Below are 19,603 nucleotides of genomic sequence, written 5' to 3' on the forward strand. Positions count from 1 at the left end.
TCAAGGCGAGGGAGGTTATCTCATTATCTTTTGAAGACAAGCCTGTGCCGCAGTCTGTTAGTGTGGGCTGCTCTCATAACGTGGCCCCAGGTGTGGGTGGAGGGGGATGAGGTGGGGGTGTCAGGGGTGTGGGGTGGGGGTGGACCCATGAGCTTTCCTGCTCAGAAGCCAGGAACTTCCCACCCACAAGACCCGAGGGCAGAGAACAGTCTCCATAGGAACTGGCACCGGAAAACTGAATTCAATCCCCAGACTGCCTCCCTCGGCTGTGTGACTTTGCACCAGTCACTTGCCCTCTCTGAGCCTCAGTATCTTCAGTTGCTGATGTAGATGATTCCCATCCTGGAGTTGCTGTGAGGACCAGATGAGATCGGGGACATGGAGCCCATCTGCCCGGTGCTGGGAGCACGTGGTGAGGCCAATAACCGTGGTCATTATTTATCACGGGTCCTCTGAGAGTTGCTGCCCACGGGGCGAGGCCAATCCTTGACATTCCTGTCGCTGGAAGAGCTCCCCGTGGGCTGGGTGGGACCTATGTGTCACCGACCACAGAGTGAGAAATTATTTAAAGTCCCTCCAAGGCACACAGCGTACATGTGCCCCTCCGTACAGTGCCTCTTCCCTAAACTGTGGCCATGACTCTCCAAGAGGTTCTGGGGGAGCCACTCACTGCATCTCAGGCTCCCTGGGGCTTTGTGGGTGGAGAGCAAAGCTCGAGCCCATGGTCCGCGCATGCGGAGGGGAGCTCAAGCCCAAGGAGTGCCCCGGGCCACAGTGCCTCTGCCTCTTCCCTCCAAAGAACAGGGGTCAAACATGAGCTGGCTTCCAGCAGTTGCACAGCTCATCCTTCCTCTACCTTCTATTCTTTTAAAAAACAATGGGTAAAAGGAATACACAGGTGTAATAAAAACTGAGTATTTGGGTACTATCCATCCATCATCAATTTATCAGTCCATCATCTATTATCATCTCTCTACTTGTCCATCCATTCATCCATCAATCTATCGGTTCATCCATCATCTCTCTATTATCTATTTGTCTGTCTACCCACCTATCGTCTCTATTATCTCTGTTACTAGAATGCACACAAGGACCCCATACTTCACTGTCCTATGTCTTATATTTTTGTTTAATATAGCACAGACCGCTTTGTTTCAGTGAACATACATCTACTTTTGAAAAAAACAACACAGGAACTTGATAGGCCCCCATCTGGATGCACCACGAGTCCTTTAACCAGCTCCCTGCTGATGGACACCGAGCTTCGTTCAGGTATGTGGCGATCACACGTTATTCTGCAACGGACATCCTTCCGCGTGGATCTTGGACCGCTGTTTAAGAACTCGGGACAAATCCCTGCAGTGGAGCTGTTGGCTCAGAGGGGCCGTGGATTTGAACCGATCATGCATACTGTCAAACAGTCTTCTAAAAAAAGATTGTCTCTATTTATAGACACACTCCAACTCTTCTCACGCCACACACTCACCTTGTTGTCTAGACGCCCGGGAATCACCTGCCGGCCCGCACGGGAGAAGCCCGCCTGCGGATGAGCCCATGGGGGCAGCCGGCACTGGCCGTTCTTGTGGCTTTTATGGCTCTTCCTGCTCCTATCTTCCGCATCCCTGTTTTCTTTTATGCTTTATTTATATCACTGAACCCAAGCGATCTTGTATCTTGTTTCTGTCACAGTTTTTATTCACTTTCTTGGCATTTCTCTCAGGGTTTTATTAGTCATTTCTTGTTCCAGCTCCTAAAACTTCTATCACCTGCATCCTGGGGATTGGGTTGTAGTCAGGAGGTGGTTAGAATACCGAGGGATCACGGGAGGGGACGCAAAGCCCCCGGAGCACTGCGTCCTCCCTCTGTCTGGTAACTCGGGGGAGGGTGCCGGTGTCTCGTCCTTTCCCAGAGGCCGGCCACTCTGGGGGTGGTGACACTCTGGGGTTCGTTTCCCTGTGAGCAAACTTCGGGGTCTCTCTGCTCAGGCCGCCCTGGGGGTCGCTATGCCTCTAAAACGCCTGGCCCTCTTCCAAACGCTCTCCAAGTTCTTACCTACGCTGTGGTGTCTGGGGGAAATCATTCTCCACTTGGTCATCTGTCAGCTGGCCCAGAAGGCAACGGGGGAGGAAAGCCCAGTTGGATGAGAAATCACAAAGAACCAAACTGTCCTGCAGACTCTCAAGGGGGACGTCGCTTCCGTCCTACAACCAACGTCAAGGTCTTCTCGATGGCCCAGGGGGCTGCGAGGCGCTGTCTGAAGCCAACAGCAGCAGCAAAATCCATCACCCTGCTTGTGTTTCTGTGTTTTTGCTTTCCAACGTCCTGGTGTGGGGACCAGGCGCCCGGGACGGCGGCGTCTGCAGGGACGTGAGGGAGTCCCGTGTGGAGCCGCCACGGTCATGATGCTAGTTCACGGGTGAAACCCTGCCTCCCGCAGTGCCGAGCGATTGTGCTGGGCCAGGCCCTGAGAGCCAGGTGTTGCTAGTAACGGGGGCAGCCCACTGACTGAAGGTCCTTACCTTTTACCAAAATACTGGCTATGAGTTTTACGAGTAATGCAATACATATGTGATAGCGGAGAACCCGCCAACCCTGTCTTTTCATTAGAAAACTTCTCGTCGAAGACGTAAAATAAACGACCCTACCCTGGAACCCGGCTGCCTTTGGAGCGGATGTGAGCTGCTGGGCTGTGTCTGACACGGCAGCCCCCAGCAAGGGGGAGTTTGCTGCCTGCCCACTCCCAGGGGGTTGTCCGTGTCTTGGGGGTTCGGGGTGCGGGTTGCCACTGGCATCTCGTGGGTAGAGACCTGGGGTGCTGCTGAGCGGCCTCAGTGCTCAGGAGCAAACGCCCCTCCCACTGCCCCCCACACACTCACCCCCCCCCACACACACACACACTCACTCACCTGCAACAAAGGCTTCCACAAGCATCTGTGTCAGCCACACTCACCTACGATACAAACCCTGACATCTGGACACGGAGGGGTGGGTCTCTGTGTGTTTGTAGGTTTCGACATCATTTCCCAATACATTTTGGTACCAGAGAGACACCATAAACATTCCTTTTGTTTTTGTAAAAAAGGAAACGTTTATTAGGATATTCTAGGGTGGGGGGATGGAGGCTGAAGGGACTACGTACGTACAATCTGTAGTGCTTCAGCAAACGCGAACAGAAAATTCAAACATCACAAAAACCACTTCCAAAATCCAAAGAGCAAAACGGACTCTTAACGCGTGAATGCTCCCGCCACGGGTGTCGGCGATCAAGCACATTGTGAACAGCTGTGTGGGGGAGCCACGTGGGAACGACCCCGGGAGAGCGCACAGGTGCCGTGGGGATGCAGGATGATGTGGGTGTCCTCTTTTACACATGGATAGCGCGGGACACACACAGTGTGAAATGGGGACCAGGAGGGCAGCTGCTCACCTGTGTCCACTCTCAACAGGTCGAGGGAAGCCCACTCTGACCCTCAAGGGGGCTGGGTGTCTGAACCCCTCTCCCAAGACATGATCCTAAACCTCTCCTACAACCCAGAATCCTCCTTTTATTCCACCTGCATTGTTCACCTGCAGGAAACAGAAAAGAACATAAACTGAGATATACCCTCGGGTTAAAAGTAAAAATGCAGCGCCATCTAAAAAGAGCACAACAGAAACCTCCGCATCCTAAATCCCACACAGCTTCTCGGCGGGAGTTGGATTAAACAAGAGAAAATAATTTCAATATCAAGGGATAATGAGGAGGAGATGAGAAAACTCTTTAAAGCAAACCGTGGTGCAAAGTGTCTCCTCCCCCTCCCTCAGGGGGACATAGCGAGAAAAGATAGATAATTAGGAGAACTATAAGGCCCTGGATTTCAAGTTTCCGAAACCGGTTCTTCAACCCTCCGAGGACAGGCAGCTGTTTCTGAATCCAGAAAAGCACACCCGAAATATCTGATCGCTGTAAGGCCACAGCCAAGTAAGGCAGGGCAATCAATGATCTGGTGCTACGGTTCCCATCCTCTTTCCCCCCACATTGTAGCTGAAGCTTAAGCAAAATCCAGATCGAGCACACTTTGCACGCCAGAAGAGAGACTGCTGGATCGTGCCACTTTGCAGCATTTGAGACAAAGGAGCTTCATCCATGCACCTTAAGTGCGAAGGTGCAGGGCAGCTCGGAATACCTCCAGCTGTGCGTGCAACGGATTCCCTGCCTGGCCCCAGTGACAGAGGACAGAACCTGACCCACGTTTCCCATACCCAGAGCGTCCACCTACCCATTGCTCCAATTCTTCCTCCTACTTTAGCCTTACAATCTACACCATACTCGGCAAGCGTCAGGGGTCACTGCCGGTTCCAAGTGTTGCTATTCTGAATGAGCGCTGCTAGCTTTGCTCCCGTGGCTAAAGCACTTCTGGTGTCTCCTCATCTGCACCTTGGCTGGCACCTGGTGGCTGTGACAGCTCACTGGCACATCCGCCTGGCCGTGCTCACAGTCCTTCTGAAGCTCAGAGCGTGAACCCCCTGGACTCTCCATGGTGGCCTGGAGGCTCGGGCTGAGGACGGGTGTGTCTGCCTTCTCCATTAAGAGCGGAGCTGGGGGCTGGGGTTGTGTGCATGGGAACCCAGATGTACTGGGCCTTACTTCTCAGAGACCGAGGCTGAAAAACAGCTTTGTGGACTATTTATAGGGAGAAGTTAGATTTTCCAAAGGATACCAAAGCGAAAGAATATGCCAATCTAGAAGAGGTGGGTGTTTCTCTTAAGATGCTGTCGGAGGTCCCCAAATTCTCAAGTGACCCTTGGGGGACCGTCAGCTCCAAAGGATGGCTCGCCCCACTAGAGCAGATATTCAGAAATGCACTGAACTGGGAGCACCTGCGTTTGCTTCTCAGCTTCCATCCCTAGGGTTGGTTGGGCCTGGGGGAGTGGTCCATTCTGCCAGCATCCTGAACTCAAGGCGAATCAAGTTATCAGCAGACTCACTGGCTAACTTCCCATGAAATCCTTCCTCCCCATTGCAGGTCCTATCCTTTCTGGGACTGGCTGGTCACGCTCAGCTTCTCCTGGGGACAAAGGCTAGTTTTTCCTCTCTCTGCAGGAGACACACTGGGTAGATTTCAAGTTGCTTTGAATCCAATGCTGTCTTCCATTCTTCCTCCCAAATCACTTTCAATGGCCTAAGGAGGACCCTTCCGTGTCGACGTATAACAGCTGGGTGCCGTAAGACTATGCAAATGGGCCAGTTCTGGCTACTGCCTTACAGAATCCAGCCCTTCAATGTCCCAGTGAAAGGTATCCATCCGCTGAGTGGTGAGCACCCACTACGGGCCACGCCTTCTGCTGGGGCAGGCTGGGGGAGCGGGGAGAGATGTCGGAGTGAAGGAAGGGGCTGACGGTCTCTGGCCCATCTCTTGGCACTTCCCACACAACTAAAAAAGGGGGACTGGTACGAAAGCCCAGTGTGGGACGAAGAGAAGAAAATCAGAGAAAAAAAACCTTCGATGGATGCTGGTTCTGGGCTTGGCAGCTGCCCCGCAGCAAAAATAAACTCCCCATGGCAGCGGGACGAGATGCTGATGTGGGCACCTGCCAGAGGCAGACAGCCGGGGTCACAGCTGCGCCGGTCAAGTGAGCCTGGAGGCTTAGGGGGCTGTGACCTCAATGGCTGTGCACAGGCTGCGGCGCTCCAGGGCAGGGTATTCGGGCCTCCCCCACCCCTCTGGGCCGGGCCTCGGAAAAATCAGAAGTGCAGGTGGCGTGTCCGCTGATCCACCCGCGCTGCCTCCGGGAGGGAAGAGGAGCTCATCAGAGAGCACAGGCAGCAAAGGGACGCCCGGGGAGGATGCAGCAGGTGAGACTAAGCTACGGACAGGGAGCTCAGGGGAGGGTGGAAAGGATGAACTCCCCACTCGGGGATTAGCCTCATCTTCAGATGGCCTGGCTCTTGAGAAATTCTCCTCCAGCTTCGAAAGGCCCAGGGTTACGTGTAAAAAAAGGCATCTGACGAAACGAGTATCAATGTGGGTAGGACTCAATTTGGAGTGATGAGGATAAAGAATTGATGGGAAGGGACTCTGTTACATACTTAGGCAATAAGTAACAATATGGGGGTAGGGGTGGGGCATCAATAATCAATATGGAATCAGCCAATACCTTAAGACAAACGTCCCTGGGATACTGGAAATGTCCCACTGAATACATCCCAGGTCGCAGGCGATGGTGAAACCCCCAGGTTTAAGGCCTCTGCAGTGAGCATGTGTTTCAGAGGTATGGTAGTCATGAAGTCTAGACGACAGACTTAAAAACGAACGGCCACGTGAGAATAAAAGCTGTGTCAAACTCACGGCGTGTCTGATCTATACATGCGACGCTTGTCTTAGGAAGAACAAGAATTTAGCTTCTTAGGGCAGCCCACCAAATTCCCAGCTGTTTTACTCTTTTGGAACTTCTAAACAAAACTTCTTTTCTCTTCCGTCCAGATGTTAGCTCTGGCTTGCTTCCCACAGACACACTGCTGTCCAGCCCAGGGAACTCGGGCTCTTTTGTTAGGACGAGGTCTCTATTCGGATCGGTAAGGGGCGTCAGCAGGCTGAGGGGTCCATTCCCCCGGGGCAGGCGCCGGCCTCTCGCTGCACCTTGATTGGCCTCCTCTCTCCAAACTCCCCGAGGTCCGTGCAGACTGGCCCTTCTGCTGGGGCCGTGCCTGGGACATTCGTAATTCACTCATGCCTGTTGCCATTGCTTCTGGCCTTTCTTGAAAAGATGGGTCTCCCCACGGTCTCGTCTTCGTCTGCTTTATCGAAGAGCAGCAGCCACAACCATCCACAGGGGTCTGAGCTCAGGAGATCGAGAATGGCATCAAAGGAGGGTGAGCAAATGTGAACTCACTTAAACAGGTCTTTTCTGGCCCGGAGTTTATTGACTCAAGTAAGTCACACGTGTCTGACTACATGAATGAAAACATGTTTTTGAAAAGATAGCTCCTCCGAGACCGCTCTTTTTACAAATAATGCCAACAGAAATACATTTATGCTGGATCCTAAGGAAAGCATTTCCTAATTATTGTAACTCCCACTGCTTTTATATCTCTGTTCCCAGGCACTCCCCACTGTCTTTGAAATGCTTCTGCTCCCCCACTTTCCTAGCTCAGCAGATGGGGTGTTAGGGCATGTCTGACTCAGCGCACAAAGAGGCAGGTGGGAAGCGGGGTGCAGCTGGAGGGGACCCACCTTCAGAATGGATGCAGGACGAGAACGGTCTGAATACAGAGCAAGCCAAAGGCCACCGCCACCCTGGACGAGCCCTGACCTGTGTCTGGTCAACTCAAAACACACGACTTCTAAGACATTTTTAACTACGGCATAAACAATTCTCTAAAAACTTCATTTTCATGGAAACCACACAACTATCACGCGTTGGATACGGTTTGCTCTACTTGATGCAAACTAACCTGTGTAATTCTCAACCTACATGTGTTCTACTCTAGGGGCTTGAGAAATTCAGACATGGAAAAATAAAGACTCGGGCGGCATTCTGAATTCCCTCTCTCTATTGTGCCCTTCCTCCTTCATGTGCTCTACTAAACAGATACACGAACACAGACTGGCCCAAGATATTCAACATCCAAGCGGAATGAATGTGCTTCTAATCAGTTTGGCATATTTGCCTTTCTTTTTCCATGAAATAAGTTGGGCATGGCTGGACTCAATCTGGGAGTCATGGTCTACGTGAACCGAAATCACTGTTTTTGTGGCGTCAAGGTCAACGACCATGCGATGCTTCCTGCGTGAGGCCTGAGCCTCAGCAGACAGCCCTTGTGTTGGGTGGGTCCCTGGACGCAGGGACTGAGAGACAAGAAAGAGGTAGTGAATAATGTTTGTGTTTAGCACTGCAAAAGAAAAGTCGGACAGGGAAAAGAGTTGAGTCACTTGCCTGCTCCAATCCTGGGGCAAAGGATGGCATTGCGGGGCCACCGAGTTAAACTGAGATCACCCCGAGTGGCAGAAAGACTTGCTTGGCATGATTTTGTAAGGAAGGCTCTAATGTCTTGTCACTGAACATCCTTCCCCGCCCCCGGTTATTTAATCAGCAATTTCTTTTCAAACTGAGGATTTGGTAACTCTAATATGCTTCTATCGCTGAAGAAAAATGAGATCTTTGTTGGTGATAGATGAGGCTTTTCAAAATGTAATTTGTGTGTTGTACGCTCACGCATTCCTCACTGAAGGATACCCTTGTTAGTACTGATAACGCCCATTTCCTCTTGGTCATCTGACGCTAATTAGGGCTGCTGTTTACTGCAGAAGTAATCAATAGCTTTCCACAGTAGATCACATAGAATCAGACCCATAGGCAATTAGTCCAGTGTTAGATACACAGGGATATCTTAATTAAAACAAAATATGCCTTGTAAGGGAGATACTGTCATAGGTGACTGGAATTTTAAAATATTTCAACACATCTCCGCGGTTCATTCAAAGGAAGTCTTTAGGAAACCTTTTACTAATCACATGTGTTTGATGGATTTTCCTTGAAAACATTTTCCAAGTGAAAAAAAGTTGGCCCTTGGTATTATCCATTTGTGTTTATTAACATTTGGATATAAATGCACTTCAAACACCAATCAAGCTCCAAGACTATGCCTTCATCTTGGATTTAATCAATTTTCCATGCCAGCAACTTGGTTAATTCTTACAAGGCAAACGTCAGTGGGCAAAGGGGATCAGTATGGTGTGGGCACCGTGGCTTCCCCCTCCACCCCCTCCACTGATGTGACAAGAAAGGCAATTCTCTCCGGCAAAGGTGGAACCTCCTCTCCTCTATTTGGTTCTGGGGAAACACGGCTACCGGAACCCGACTGTTGTAGGTCCCTAATCTCTTCATTTCCGCCGGACTTCCGAAGCGCGCGTTAGCTCTGCGCAGGGGGGAGAACAATGGATGATACGCAGTGCACAAGCCAGATGCCGCATATTCCTAGTCCCGTTCTGTTCTGGGTATCTGTGCCAACCAGCTCATCTCCGCAGACTGAGCATTGACCTTGATCCATAAATCTTTCCGTTTCGCACAGTCAGCCATGGTCTCTGCCATGGCGGATGTAGAACAAGATGCAAGCCGACTCCAGATGACCTCCAGGTCAAACTGCTCTCAAGAGCAGCCGAGCCGTCACAGTTGGGAGTAAAGGCACTCCTTAGGAGGAGAACTCTGTACCCTGGCATGGATCTGCTTCAGAAGAGAGGGCAGTGTGTCCCCATCCCCTGTCCCAACCAAAGCTGCCTGTGTCAGGCAACGTGAAAGCCAAGATACTAGATTGTGTGGATGGCCACGGTACCATCAGACGCCGCAAAAACATTTACGAGTGGCCACCAGTTTCTTTACAGGTAGGCACGCCTGCAATCCAAGAAATGATGAAAGCCAGCGGATGGCCGCTCCGTTTCCTCCTGCCTGCCCACAGTAACGTGGCACAGAGCTTTCTGCTCAAGCACAAGGCTCCTTAGGGTCAGCTTCTGAAGGGCTGTCGTCAGGAAGTTAGTATTGGAGCTAACGCCACTTATGAGAGGAAAGCAAGCTCCACGTATTTTGTATTAAACCATCAGTAAAAAAAGGGAGACAATATCATTACCTTCAAAATATAGAAAGCCAATAGATGAAATCATTTAGTAGTAAATTTTTTTTCTACATAGAACCTCATACGTGTAAAGAGTATATTATTAGAGCAACGACGCTTCAGCTGTACCGGACTCGCGTTAGTTTTAAGGGCTTCTCGTGTGGGTGTAAGGCTCGGGAGAGTGTCGCTCAATGACCGAAGCTCTGGAGTCCCACTCCCACGCTCGCTCACTGTTCTCGCTAGAAGACAGACACTACGTTTGGCTGTGACAGGCGCTTGTTGTTCGGTAGGAGAGGAGAGTGCGGAGCTGTTTACAGAACATAAACGTTAGCGCAGAAAAGGCTCGTACAGACAGAAAGGTGAACATCGGTACAGGCTTGTTTGCACAACGTCTGCCGGGATTCTCTTGATGAGAACCTTTGATTTGCAACCGAAACGCTTGTTAGGCGGCAGTTATATGTCGTCAGAAATCAAAGCCAGCATGAAATGTGGAAGATTCTTGGGCGATACTAACTCTTTTGCTAGCTAGTAAAGGCCAGGGTTAAATTGTTCAGATCGTTGTCATCATCATCACCATCATCATCATCACCATCATCATCATCATCAAAAACATGGCCCCAGCTGGCTTTACAGCCAAATTAACACACTGTCCCTTCACAATACAACATACCCCAACGCCTTGTGGGTTTGGAATGTAGCACTGCATTGGGTCTCCCATAGAAGCCCTAAGGATCACAAGAAGCTTTCTTTAAAAAAGGGGGAAAAAAAAGGAAAGGAAAAAAGTTTCGGTAGGGTGAAACTGTTGGGAGCAACGCCTCAACTGAGTGCCTAAAACTGGAATTTCAGATATACAAGAGGGCAGGGAACAGATAACTTGGTTTTTTGTCTTTTTACAGGTCCACACTGTTTTTGGAATGCAGCTACAATGTTTCCGCCAAAGACAAAGATAAGAGGGTGGGCAGGGCGGTTACCACCAGCAGCAGCCGTGGGCTCAGACCACAGCTTGGAGGAGCAGCCATTGATTTTGTGGTTATGTGGCTGGAGGCACCGGCGAGCCCATCCTTTTCATAATCACGCTGTAAGAAAGAACGTTTTCATTATCATCCACCGCGTGTATTCATTCGATCACAGTCTATTTTAACCACACATCTCTCTCTCTCTCTCTCTCTCCCACCCCCACCCCTAATGAGCTCGATCACTCACCAAAGCTGACCCAGGATTTTACCAATTCACTCACTGCAGTTTTATGGGAAGCATCATGAATCTGGGTGAGAACCAAGTACTTTTGATAGACTGCCTGCTCACCATTTATTTTCTGGCTCCTCTTTCAGATTTTAAAAATTAAGGGGAAAAAATGTGAACTGCCATTCCCCGCTCCACTCCCCAGATGCCCGGGTCGCTGTGTGATGTCTCCTTCTGGGTACCACTGGCTGAGGAGGAACGCCGGCCGCCCCTCCCATCGAGAAAGCAGGACAGGAAGAGGCATCTGAGAAGACCTGCCCAGGCCAGGATGGGGCCAGATGGAGAGAGATCACCCATCGCATCGGAGACCAGCACAGCAGGCAGTAGCGGTCCTTCCCGCCATTGGCCATCCAGCTCTGGAGTTTACAGATGGAGCCACCTGCCCTGCTCATCAGTTTCCTCACCATGCCGGAAGCCAGGCTTCCCTAGGATGCGTTCCTCCACCCCCACTCCAGCCCATGATGCTGCATCTCGCCACAGTGACCCATGACCATGGGAGAATCATCCATCTCCTCACCTGGAAATTGGGGACAGTAACGTTGCCTGCCCCGGATATCTCTGGGTTGCTATGGCAATGAAAAGAAGTGTAGATAGAGGGCATCCGGTAAACAGTGAGAGTAGTTTTCTGTCCCGGATGATATTATGTGACTGTGGCATTCGGACAAGGGTGCCCATGCCGGGTCCTCTCTGAGATGAGAAGCCCGGGTCCCACACCTAGTTCTAACTTCGTGCCCTGGGACCCGAGGACCGCACCTTACTCTACGGCCAGAGGAACGTGGAGGGGGCCTTCCGTTGTTTCTGGACCCGAAACCTTGTTGTCTTCGAGCCTTTCATGTCATACCCTGCCCCAGGGTCCCTGAGACTCTGTCTCTAGAAATGCAGGGAGACCCAGAAAGAGACACAACTTACATCAGAAAGACAGAGGTGCGTGCTGCCCGACGCGTTGGATTTCAGCTTCTGGGCCTGCAGAGGGACAAACACACACGCATGAATAAAATGACTCCTATGTAATATGAACGAGTACTTCATGACACCCCACTAACCCACTGTCTAGGGCAGTGCCATTAATAGAAATATGTGAGCCCCACACGTAACTTTAAATTTTCTAGTAGCCACATAATTAAACAGGTAACAAGTGAAGTTCATTTTAATAACGTATTTAATTTAATCCTATTATTTGCCATCTCAACATGTAATCAATATAAATATTATTGAGATACTTTGCATCCTTTTCTTTTTCCATTCCAAGTCTTCAGAATATGACACAGCACATCTCAATTCGGACCTGCCCCATTGCAAAGGTGCAACAGTTCCCTGTGGCCAGCAGAGGCAGCATAGGGTGAGGGGGTTTAAGTGTTGAAGTCACTTATATTTTGAACTCATTTATGTTTTTGGATGTTAATTTTGGGGAAGAGCCTTCAAGGTAAAAATGTTGCAATGAAAATCCCCATTCATTAGTAATATAGAGATAGGCATTCCTGAAGCCTGTTTCCTTTATCCATCGCTCCAGTCAACACTTGCCAAGCTATTTCCCAATGCCGGGCATCTGCTGATGTGAACAAAAGGATGTAGTCCCTGGGCTCCTGGGGCTGCCCCCTAGTAAGTAAACCACTCCCTGCTTGGGAGCTAGGACACAGGACAGGAACTCTGTCAGATGGGACCCCTCGAAGAATCGAGAAATTGCGCACGACCGATCCCCAATCCAGCATTCTTAAAACTCAGCTGCGAGAGCTTTAAGTTCCCCAACTCCTTGCAACTGGAACAGGGCTCCACTGGGCTTGTGCCTGAGAACTGAGTCGAGGGCAAGTTTTCATTGCTCAGACAAGCGCAATGAAAACCGCTGACCCGATACAACCCTCTCGTTTTGTAAAGGGAAATGATTCGGGTACAGAGACGTTAAGTGACTTCTCCAAGGCCACAGAGCGATTTACTTGTGCGTCGGCATACAGACCAGGTCTCTACCACTCTGGAAGGAAAATGTGCTCTTCCCTGCATTACAACATTTCTCGCAGGGACTCCTGGCATGTTTGACCCTTCGTGCTCCACCTGCCCCCAAATCCACGCAACCCCTCCCAGGGCCTCTGCCCACTCAAATAGGAGCCCAGTGGCACCAAAAGTCAAAAAGCTCATTTGCCAACAGGATGACCTTGGTTAAGCATCACACCAGAATCAAGGAGTATCCGGGCAGGCAGCTCCGTGTGAAAGGCACTGGGAGGCTGCCTGTTGCAGGAAGATGCTGCAACTCGTTGGAGACATGCTAGCTGAAATGACAGCATCTTCACCCGAGGAGGAATTTATAGGCCATAATGCTGCTTGGGAGGCATCATAATCTTTACGTGTATTTGCATATATGCCAGCTGTGAATATGAAATGGAAACCTTTAAACGGGCGTCAGGGATAAGACACTGGGAAGCATCCCCAGGCTGTTCAAAGGTCATGAAATGTTATGTGTAAGAAGGGCAGAGGAGAAATTGGAAGAGGGGTTGAACCTCACTCCAAAGCCTGCTTTTAATCTATATTAAGGGCAAACCTGGTCCACTGCATTGTTACCTGTGGAGAACGTGGAGAACGTCACGTTTGATTTCTGCTCAAGAAATGAATTGGAATTGTGCCCAGGCACCAACATGCCCCTGAAACATCACATTCTGCCTTTTCTAAGCCGTAACCTACAGAAGACATAAGCTTCTGCTGAGGGCCTTTGCATAACCAAGAAGTTTACTAAAGTGTGCGGAGGAGGCAGCCGGACCTCTAGTCTGAGACACATTACAACTTCAGGCTGTTTCTGGACTTGTGCTCAGAGCTGAGCTGCCCACAGTGGCCTCCGAGGGCTCCAAGGGCTGGGAGGCCTCCTTCCGACTGGGGCTCGTTCTGCAGAGTGAGCACGAGCACCCAGCGTTCTCCTCATTTTACACGCAACCCGAGACACTCACTAGTTATATGTGTCTTCAGTCACTTTGGGTACCCATGGAGGGACCGGTAGAACGCTCACTGTGATTAAGCGCCTGTACGGGGCTCCCACCAATACACTAGGACAGTCTCCCATCTTAATACATTTTCTGAAGTGGTTTACGGATCTGCACAGGAACATTTCTGGTCCTCATCGGTCACTGAGTGTCCGACTATGTACAGGATTAAAGGCATACCACCAGGTGGACATGCATGGGTCTAACTTCCCAGGCTCTGGCCCTCCATCCGGCGTGGCTGGGATAACGGAGCAGTCACAGGGGAAGACACGTGCATTCAGACCAGCTCCAAGTCTCTAAAGTCTCTGGGCTCTTCGCCCCCCAGAGTGGGCATCCTGTTGGCCTCTATGGGAAGGAAATTGTCATCTTCTGGCTTTGTCTCCCTGTAACCTCACTGGTTTCACTGTGTCTGGGAGCAGCAGCCCCACACTCATCTTGCCTTGAGGACCATTCTGATTGGCCTAATTGGATAAAATGCTGAATAAACATAGTAATGGACAGCAAGTCCCCTACTCTGAGAGAATGCCTTCTCCCCTGTTAAACACCTTCCAGCCCACGGAAGCAATGAGCATCCGGAGACTTACTGGACCCCACACACAGGCCTTTAAGTACTCTGTTTACACAGTAGATTCACACAGCTTCCCACGGAGCAGTCTGGGTGCAGGCCCGAGCAGAGCGGTCCGAGGGTTCCACCTGAACCTGGCAGGGGCCTCAGGAAGTTCTGTTGAGTCTGATCTGCATAGACTCAATGCCACCGACGCCAGGCAGAGTGACAGGCTGCACGTCCAGGGCCCGTCAGGATTCAGAAGCTGTGGATGGAGGGACACAGCCTGGGATATGACCAGTGCGTACCAGCTGGTTGCACTTGACCACCAGTCCTGCGTACAGTCTGAACCCCGCCAGGGACCCCTGAGGTCAGACATTTATGTGTGCGGCTCCAGAGCCCACCTAGGAAAATCTGGCTTTCAAAGCCCGTTTTAGAAACCTGAGCAACCTGTCATTTCCCCATTTTAAAGGCTTTTATCCCGAGCATTTCTGAAAACACCATCAAGCTATCACCGTCTGCTAGTCAGGTATGATAAATGCTAACATCAAATTACAGGGCATCCCCCACTCTCCGCTCTTGCAAAGCGTATTTACATGCTTTAAATGCTGTCTCCAATGATGAAAACTGGGATGGTCCTAGGAAAGTTAAAAAATAAAAAAAAAGTCTCAGACCTTGTAAGATAGAAAGTGAGTTAGAAACCGGAAGAACACCTTTTATCACCGGAGTCTGGACAGGTAAAACCGAAAGTGTAACAGTGGAAGTGTTGGCAGAGTGCTCAAGGTCATGTCTGCGAGCTGGCAGCCTGCTCATTAACAGGAGTGCAGGACGCCAGCCCGACCTACCCAGACGCGAGCCCTCACAGTATGTGGCTTTAAAATATGATGTCTCTTAAAAAAGGAGAGAGGGCAAAAAGAAGGGAAGAGAACAGATTCATTTTTCTAAAAAGTCAATTCGGACCCTTGTTACAACCCGTTGAAAAATGAATTGTTTAATGTCTTTTAGGAAAGAGGGTTTCCCAGCAGCTAATTCCCGGCTATATGGTTTCAGAGAGTAAGGTACCTGACTCGGATCTGGGGGTGGGGGGTAGACACCACCCCCAAAACACAGAACCACAAAGTTTCCATCCTGAACATGGAGAGATGGAAAGGACACGACAGAAGCCCGCCCCCCCCAAGCCAGTCGCCTTGCTGTCCTGGAAATCCAGAGAACTGGCTCTCCAGTCCCTTCATGAGCCCGTCCAGCAGTGTTATAAAACTGTCACCGGCAGTAATCCGAAAGTCCGGGCACGTCACATAATAGAATTGCCACGGCACGGTAATTGCAGGGCCAGACCTCCCCAGTTCCTGGCACTAGAGGGTTAATAAATGCATTAGATGCTGTTAACCTCTGTTACCTGGAGTCAGACTGCCGCCTCTCCTGCTTTTTACCTCTGTGATTAGCATTTGGAAAGCCTGCCCCGGTGCCGATGGCTTTCCTGTACCGAATGCACAGAAACACACATAATTTACAGCTCCCAGTCGAGCCCGCTCCTCAGCCACTGCGCACGCACACACCAGCTCTGCCCACAGTAGGCCGTCCCCGGCCTCCGGGGCCAGCGGTCAGGCTTCGGAGCAGCACGCTTGCCCTGTCTGTGGAATTAGAGACTTAAAAGTGCACCCACTCAGAACCTGGCGTTCGCAGCCCCGGAACTCCATTTCTGTCGAGAAGCCAGTGTTTAATCTCGGGGTTTTAGGCAGCTGTCAGCCAGCAGGGTATGGAACATTTCTCCACTGTCTTTTATGCATAAGAAAAAGCCGGTTTCTGCTCTACCTCCAGAAAATTAAACCAAAGGAAGTCGCCCAATCCAATAGCAGCAGACTGTCCAGGCTGCAGCCAAATGGTCATAATTAATGATGCTTCTGGTTCTTTTCTCCCTTGCTTTACTGATTAGAGAGATTTGCTATATTAGGAACCTGTTTGCTTAATGACAGAATACAAGCAATAAACAGAGAAATACACAGACTGTAAAATGCAATCAACTTTGCTCTCCAGCACTCACTAAGTACCTCGCTGCATCTATCACACTTGTCAATAGCAGTTTATTAGCATATGAGTCTCCTCTGCAGCATCAACTGGACCTTTGCTGGGGAAAATCGTTGCGTGAGTTCTTCCCGAAATAGTCCAGAACTCACAGCCATTGTGCAATTTAAATCTCCATACCTTACATTTTCTTGTAAGACACGGGAAGAAGGATGTGCCCCTAATTCTGACGGATAACTGAGCAGGCTAACCTCCTGCAGCGTCTCCGTTTTTCAGCTGCACTTTAAGAAAGCTGACTAGCCTGGTTACACACGATATACCTGCTGTGCAGATGTGTACACCTGGTTTTATGGGTAGTGCTTGCTATAGAACAGTCGTATTGTGCGTTTGATGCGTGTTTGCCTGATAATGCCTGCGCAGTAACAAAAGAGAGGAGGAGCCGCCCGCTGTTGCCTCCGAGCTGAGTAATGGCGGACTACCCCACCCAGCGCTCTGTGGTCCTAGAGTCTCCTAGCTTTTCAGGTTTTGCCTGTTGGATTTGGGAGAGCCAGGGGAGCTTTTAACTGCTGGCCTGGTCACACACAGTTGGCCTGCCTTTCTGAAATCCCTTCCGCAGTCCATTTTGAAACTCGCCTTCCTAGTGATTTGCTTCTCCCACAAACTAGGTAACAACCACACTTGCAAGCACCGGTCTGAACAATGTGCGGTCAAGTCAGCTACGTAACACAAGGAGACGCCTAAGTAAGGCCTGCTCTGAGCCCCCGGGCTTGGGGTTGTGTCTCTCGGAGCCTGTGCTCAGCAGGGAGGGGATCCATTTTTTTCCACGCTGACTTATGCCAGCCCCATGGACCCCGGCCCGGGTCTGGAAGGCCTGAGGGGCTACGAGGAGGACAAGGGTGGGGTGTGGGACCAGTGTCCTTCTGAGAAGGGCATGGCGATAATCCTTGGGCAGCTTTCCTACCCTGTCTCCTCCAGCCACTCCCTCCAAGACACTGTGTCTGTATATAGCCTGAACCTCAGCCAAAAGGCTTTCATTACATTAAGCTCTAAGAAGGCCTTATAAAGATATTCCACTCAGCAGAGGTTCGGGAAGCCCACGGGGTGCCAAGATTTGTTATTCTGGCAGGCTCTGGGCAGGGTGGCCCCGGACTTGAGGAGGGGGCGAGGAAGGGTCTGCAGGCTTCCAGTCAAGCTTCCTTATCAGGAAAAAGCACAGGCTCAGGCCCTGGCTGAGCCGCCAGAGTGAGTGGGAAGGGCGGGGCCGGGCAGGAGGATGTGGTCTCGAAGGCGATGTGCATTCATCTTCTGGGATCTGGAAGCTCTCGGGTTCCTGGCACCCGTGGGAGGTCCCCAGTTTAACTGTGCCATTTGGGTGGAGTCTAGAGTAGACACCCTCCTTCCTGAGAGGACTAGGGACTGGACCCACCAGTCACCGGGTAATTGAGAAATGAAGTTAAAGGGCAACATCACTCCATCCCTTAGAAATGATACATTTGTATCAAACTTTTAACAATGTCACAGCTTCTTTTTTTTAATGGTGGTAAGAACATTTAACATGTGTTCTACCCTCTTAAATGTCTAAGTGGACGACACAGTATTGTTTCTGTAGGCACGAGGCTGTATAGCAGATCTCTAGGCCTGATTTATCTCGCATTACTGACACTGTATACGTGCGGAAGAACAGCTCCTCACTTCCCCCTCCCCCCGCCCCTAGCAGCCAACACTCTGTTCTTTGCTTCCACAAGTTTAACTATTTTAGGCACATCATGTAAGTGAAATCATGGGGTACTGGTCCTTCTGTGACTGGCTTTTTTCACTTAACACAATGTCCTTCAGGTTCCTTCCCGTTGTTAATTACCTGTTGCTGAATTTCCTTCTTTTTGAAGGCTAAATAATATTTCACTGTACGCATACTATTAAAAAATTTTAATTTGGAATCTGAATGTCTTTGATTTACTGACTTTTGGATACAAGAGCCAGGCCACCCTCTTCAAGTTTCTTAAAGAAAGGGCTTGCTGAGCGGAGGTCCCTGGTTTATGCTCAGCATTCGCTACACCGGTCACGCATGGTCTACAATGTCCTTAGTTTCTTTAAATCAGGAGTGACCTGTGTTTGGTACCCACAGGGGACTCTCAGCACAGACTCTTTCTACATTTGTGCAATTTCCCTCCGTTTTTACAGTTGTCTTGCACCCCTAGTCCAGAAGCTTTCTCTCTCTCTTTTTTTAAGGAATTAGCCTTTTCCAAGGCAGTCAACTTAGTTTTCATTGAAACAACTCTGTCTTCTTTCGTGATCTCATGTCAACCACTCATATGATGTTTAATTCAACGATGTGAGCAAAATCTGGAATAGACAGCACAACAACGTTTGAGAACAAATAGATGTACATGGCTCTTCAAAGCCTGCCTCCCGACCGGACAGGGAGAGGGGCCAGCCACTGGGTGCATTCAGGCTGCCCTGGGCATTTCGTGTTTACAGGGAAATGGAGAGGTTGCCTGGTTAAGATACTCTGGGTGGAGGCCTTTTAAAATCCAAATTGCTGTTGATGATCTCTTCGTCTCTGTGTGGTCTCTGAGCTGGTCATTCTTGGGTTTGGAGAGGGGTGGGGAAAAGGCTCCAGCTGTTTTGGCTCGTGAACATATTAAATCAACTGGCTCGTGATCTTGTGTGTTTCTTTAGACTGACAAATGAAAGCAGTGAAAGAGATACAGTCCTGTGAGATAGATCAACAGTCCTGCATTAGCTAAGCAGCCCCTCGGGCTTGCCTGTCAGTCTCTGGCACACCATGAAAAGGATGCTGCAGCCCCACACTCGCAATTTAACGCTAATGGCAGGATGGCGAGTAGCGATGTGTGCAGACCCTGTCTACAGCAGGGAGCTCAACACGCACCGGAGCTGGCCTTTCTTCTTCCCATAACTTCACAGGATCATCTTACATCTAGTTTGCATTTCTCCAAGTTGGGGCAAACTCGTCTTGCCAGCGACATCAGAAAACGGTGTGCTTTCGGTTCATGGTTAACTTGCAATCAGTAAAAGGCTCAGCTAAGAAGCAATTATGAGATACACTTTAGAAAAGTATGCCTAATTACCAGTGAGATTATGCCAAACAATGTGTGAGAAACGTTTTGGTTTGGGGTGGGCGAAGCGTTTTGTAGTGCAGACATGCAGTCGTAGTGCTGTAAGAGCAATGAGGGACGGCCTTGAAACGAAACATTTGTTTTCCCAAGACCATGCGAGTCGGAA

At 50.1% G+C, this 19,603-nt stretch overlaps 1 protein-coding gene across 3 annotated transcripts in view; it reads right to left on the bottom strand.

The window, feature by feature from the left end:
- Window positions 1-3,078: 3,078 nt before the first annotated feature.
- GFRA1 (GDNF family receptor alpha 1) overlaps window positions 3,079-19,603 on the bottom strand; it is a 199,627-nt gene continuing 183,102 nt past the window's right edge. For all 3 annotated transcript variants that reach the window (XM_036027366.1, XM_028513019.2, XM_028513020.2), the window contains 2 exons: window positions 11,741-11,794; window positions 3,079-10,665 (listed from right to left, as the gene is read on the bottom strand). In XM_036027366.1, coding sequence (XP_035883259.1) covers window positions 10,510-10,665; window positions 11,741-11,794 — 210 coding nt within the window. In that variant the 3' untranslated portion in view covers window positions 3,079-10,509. The remainder of the gene's footprint in view (window positions 10,666-11,740; window positions 11,795-19,603) is intronic.

The sequence above is a fragment of the Phyllostomus discolor genome, chromosome 5 (genome assembly GCF_004126475.2).
Source record: "Phyllostomus discolor isolate MPI-MPIP mPhyDis1 chromosome 5, mPhyDis1.pri.v3, whole genome shotgun sequence".
Classification (NCBI taxonomy): Eukaryota; Metazoa; Chordata; class Mammalia; order Chiroptera; family Phyllostomidae; genus Phyllostomus; species Phyllostomus discolor.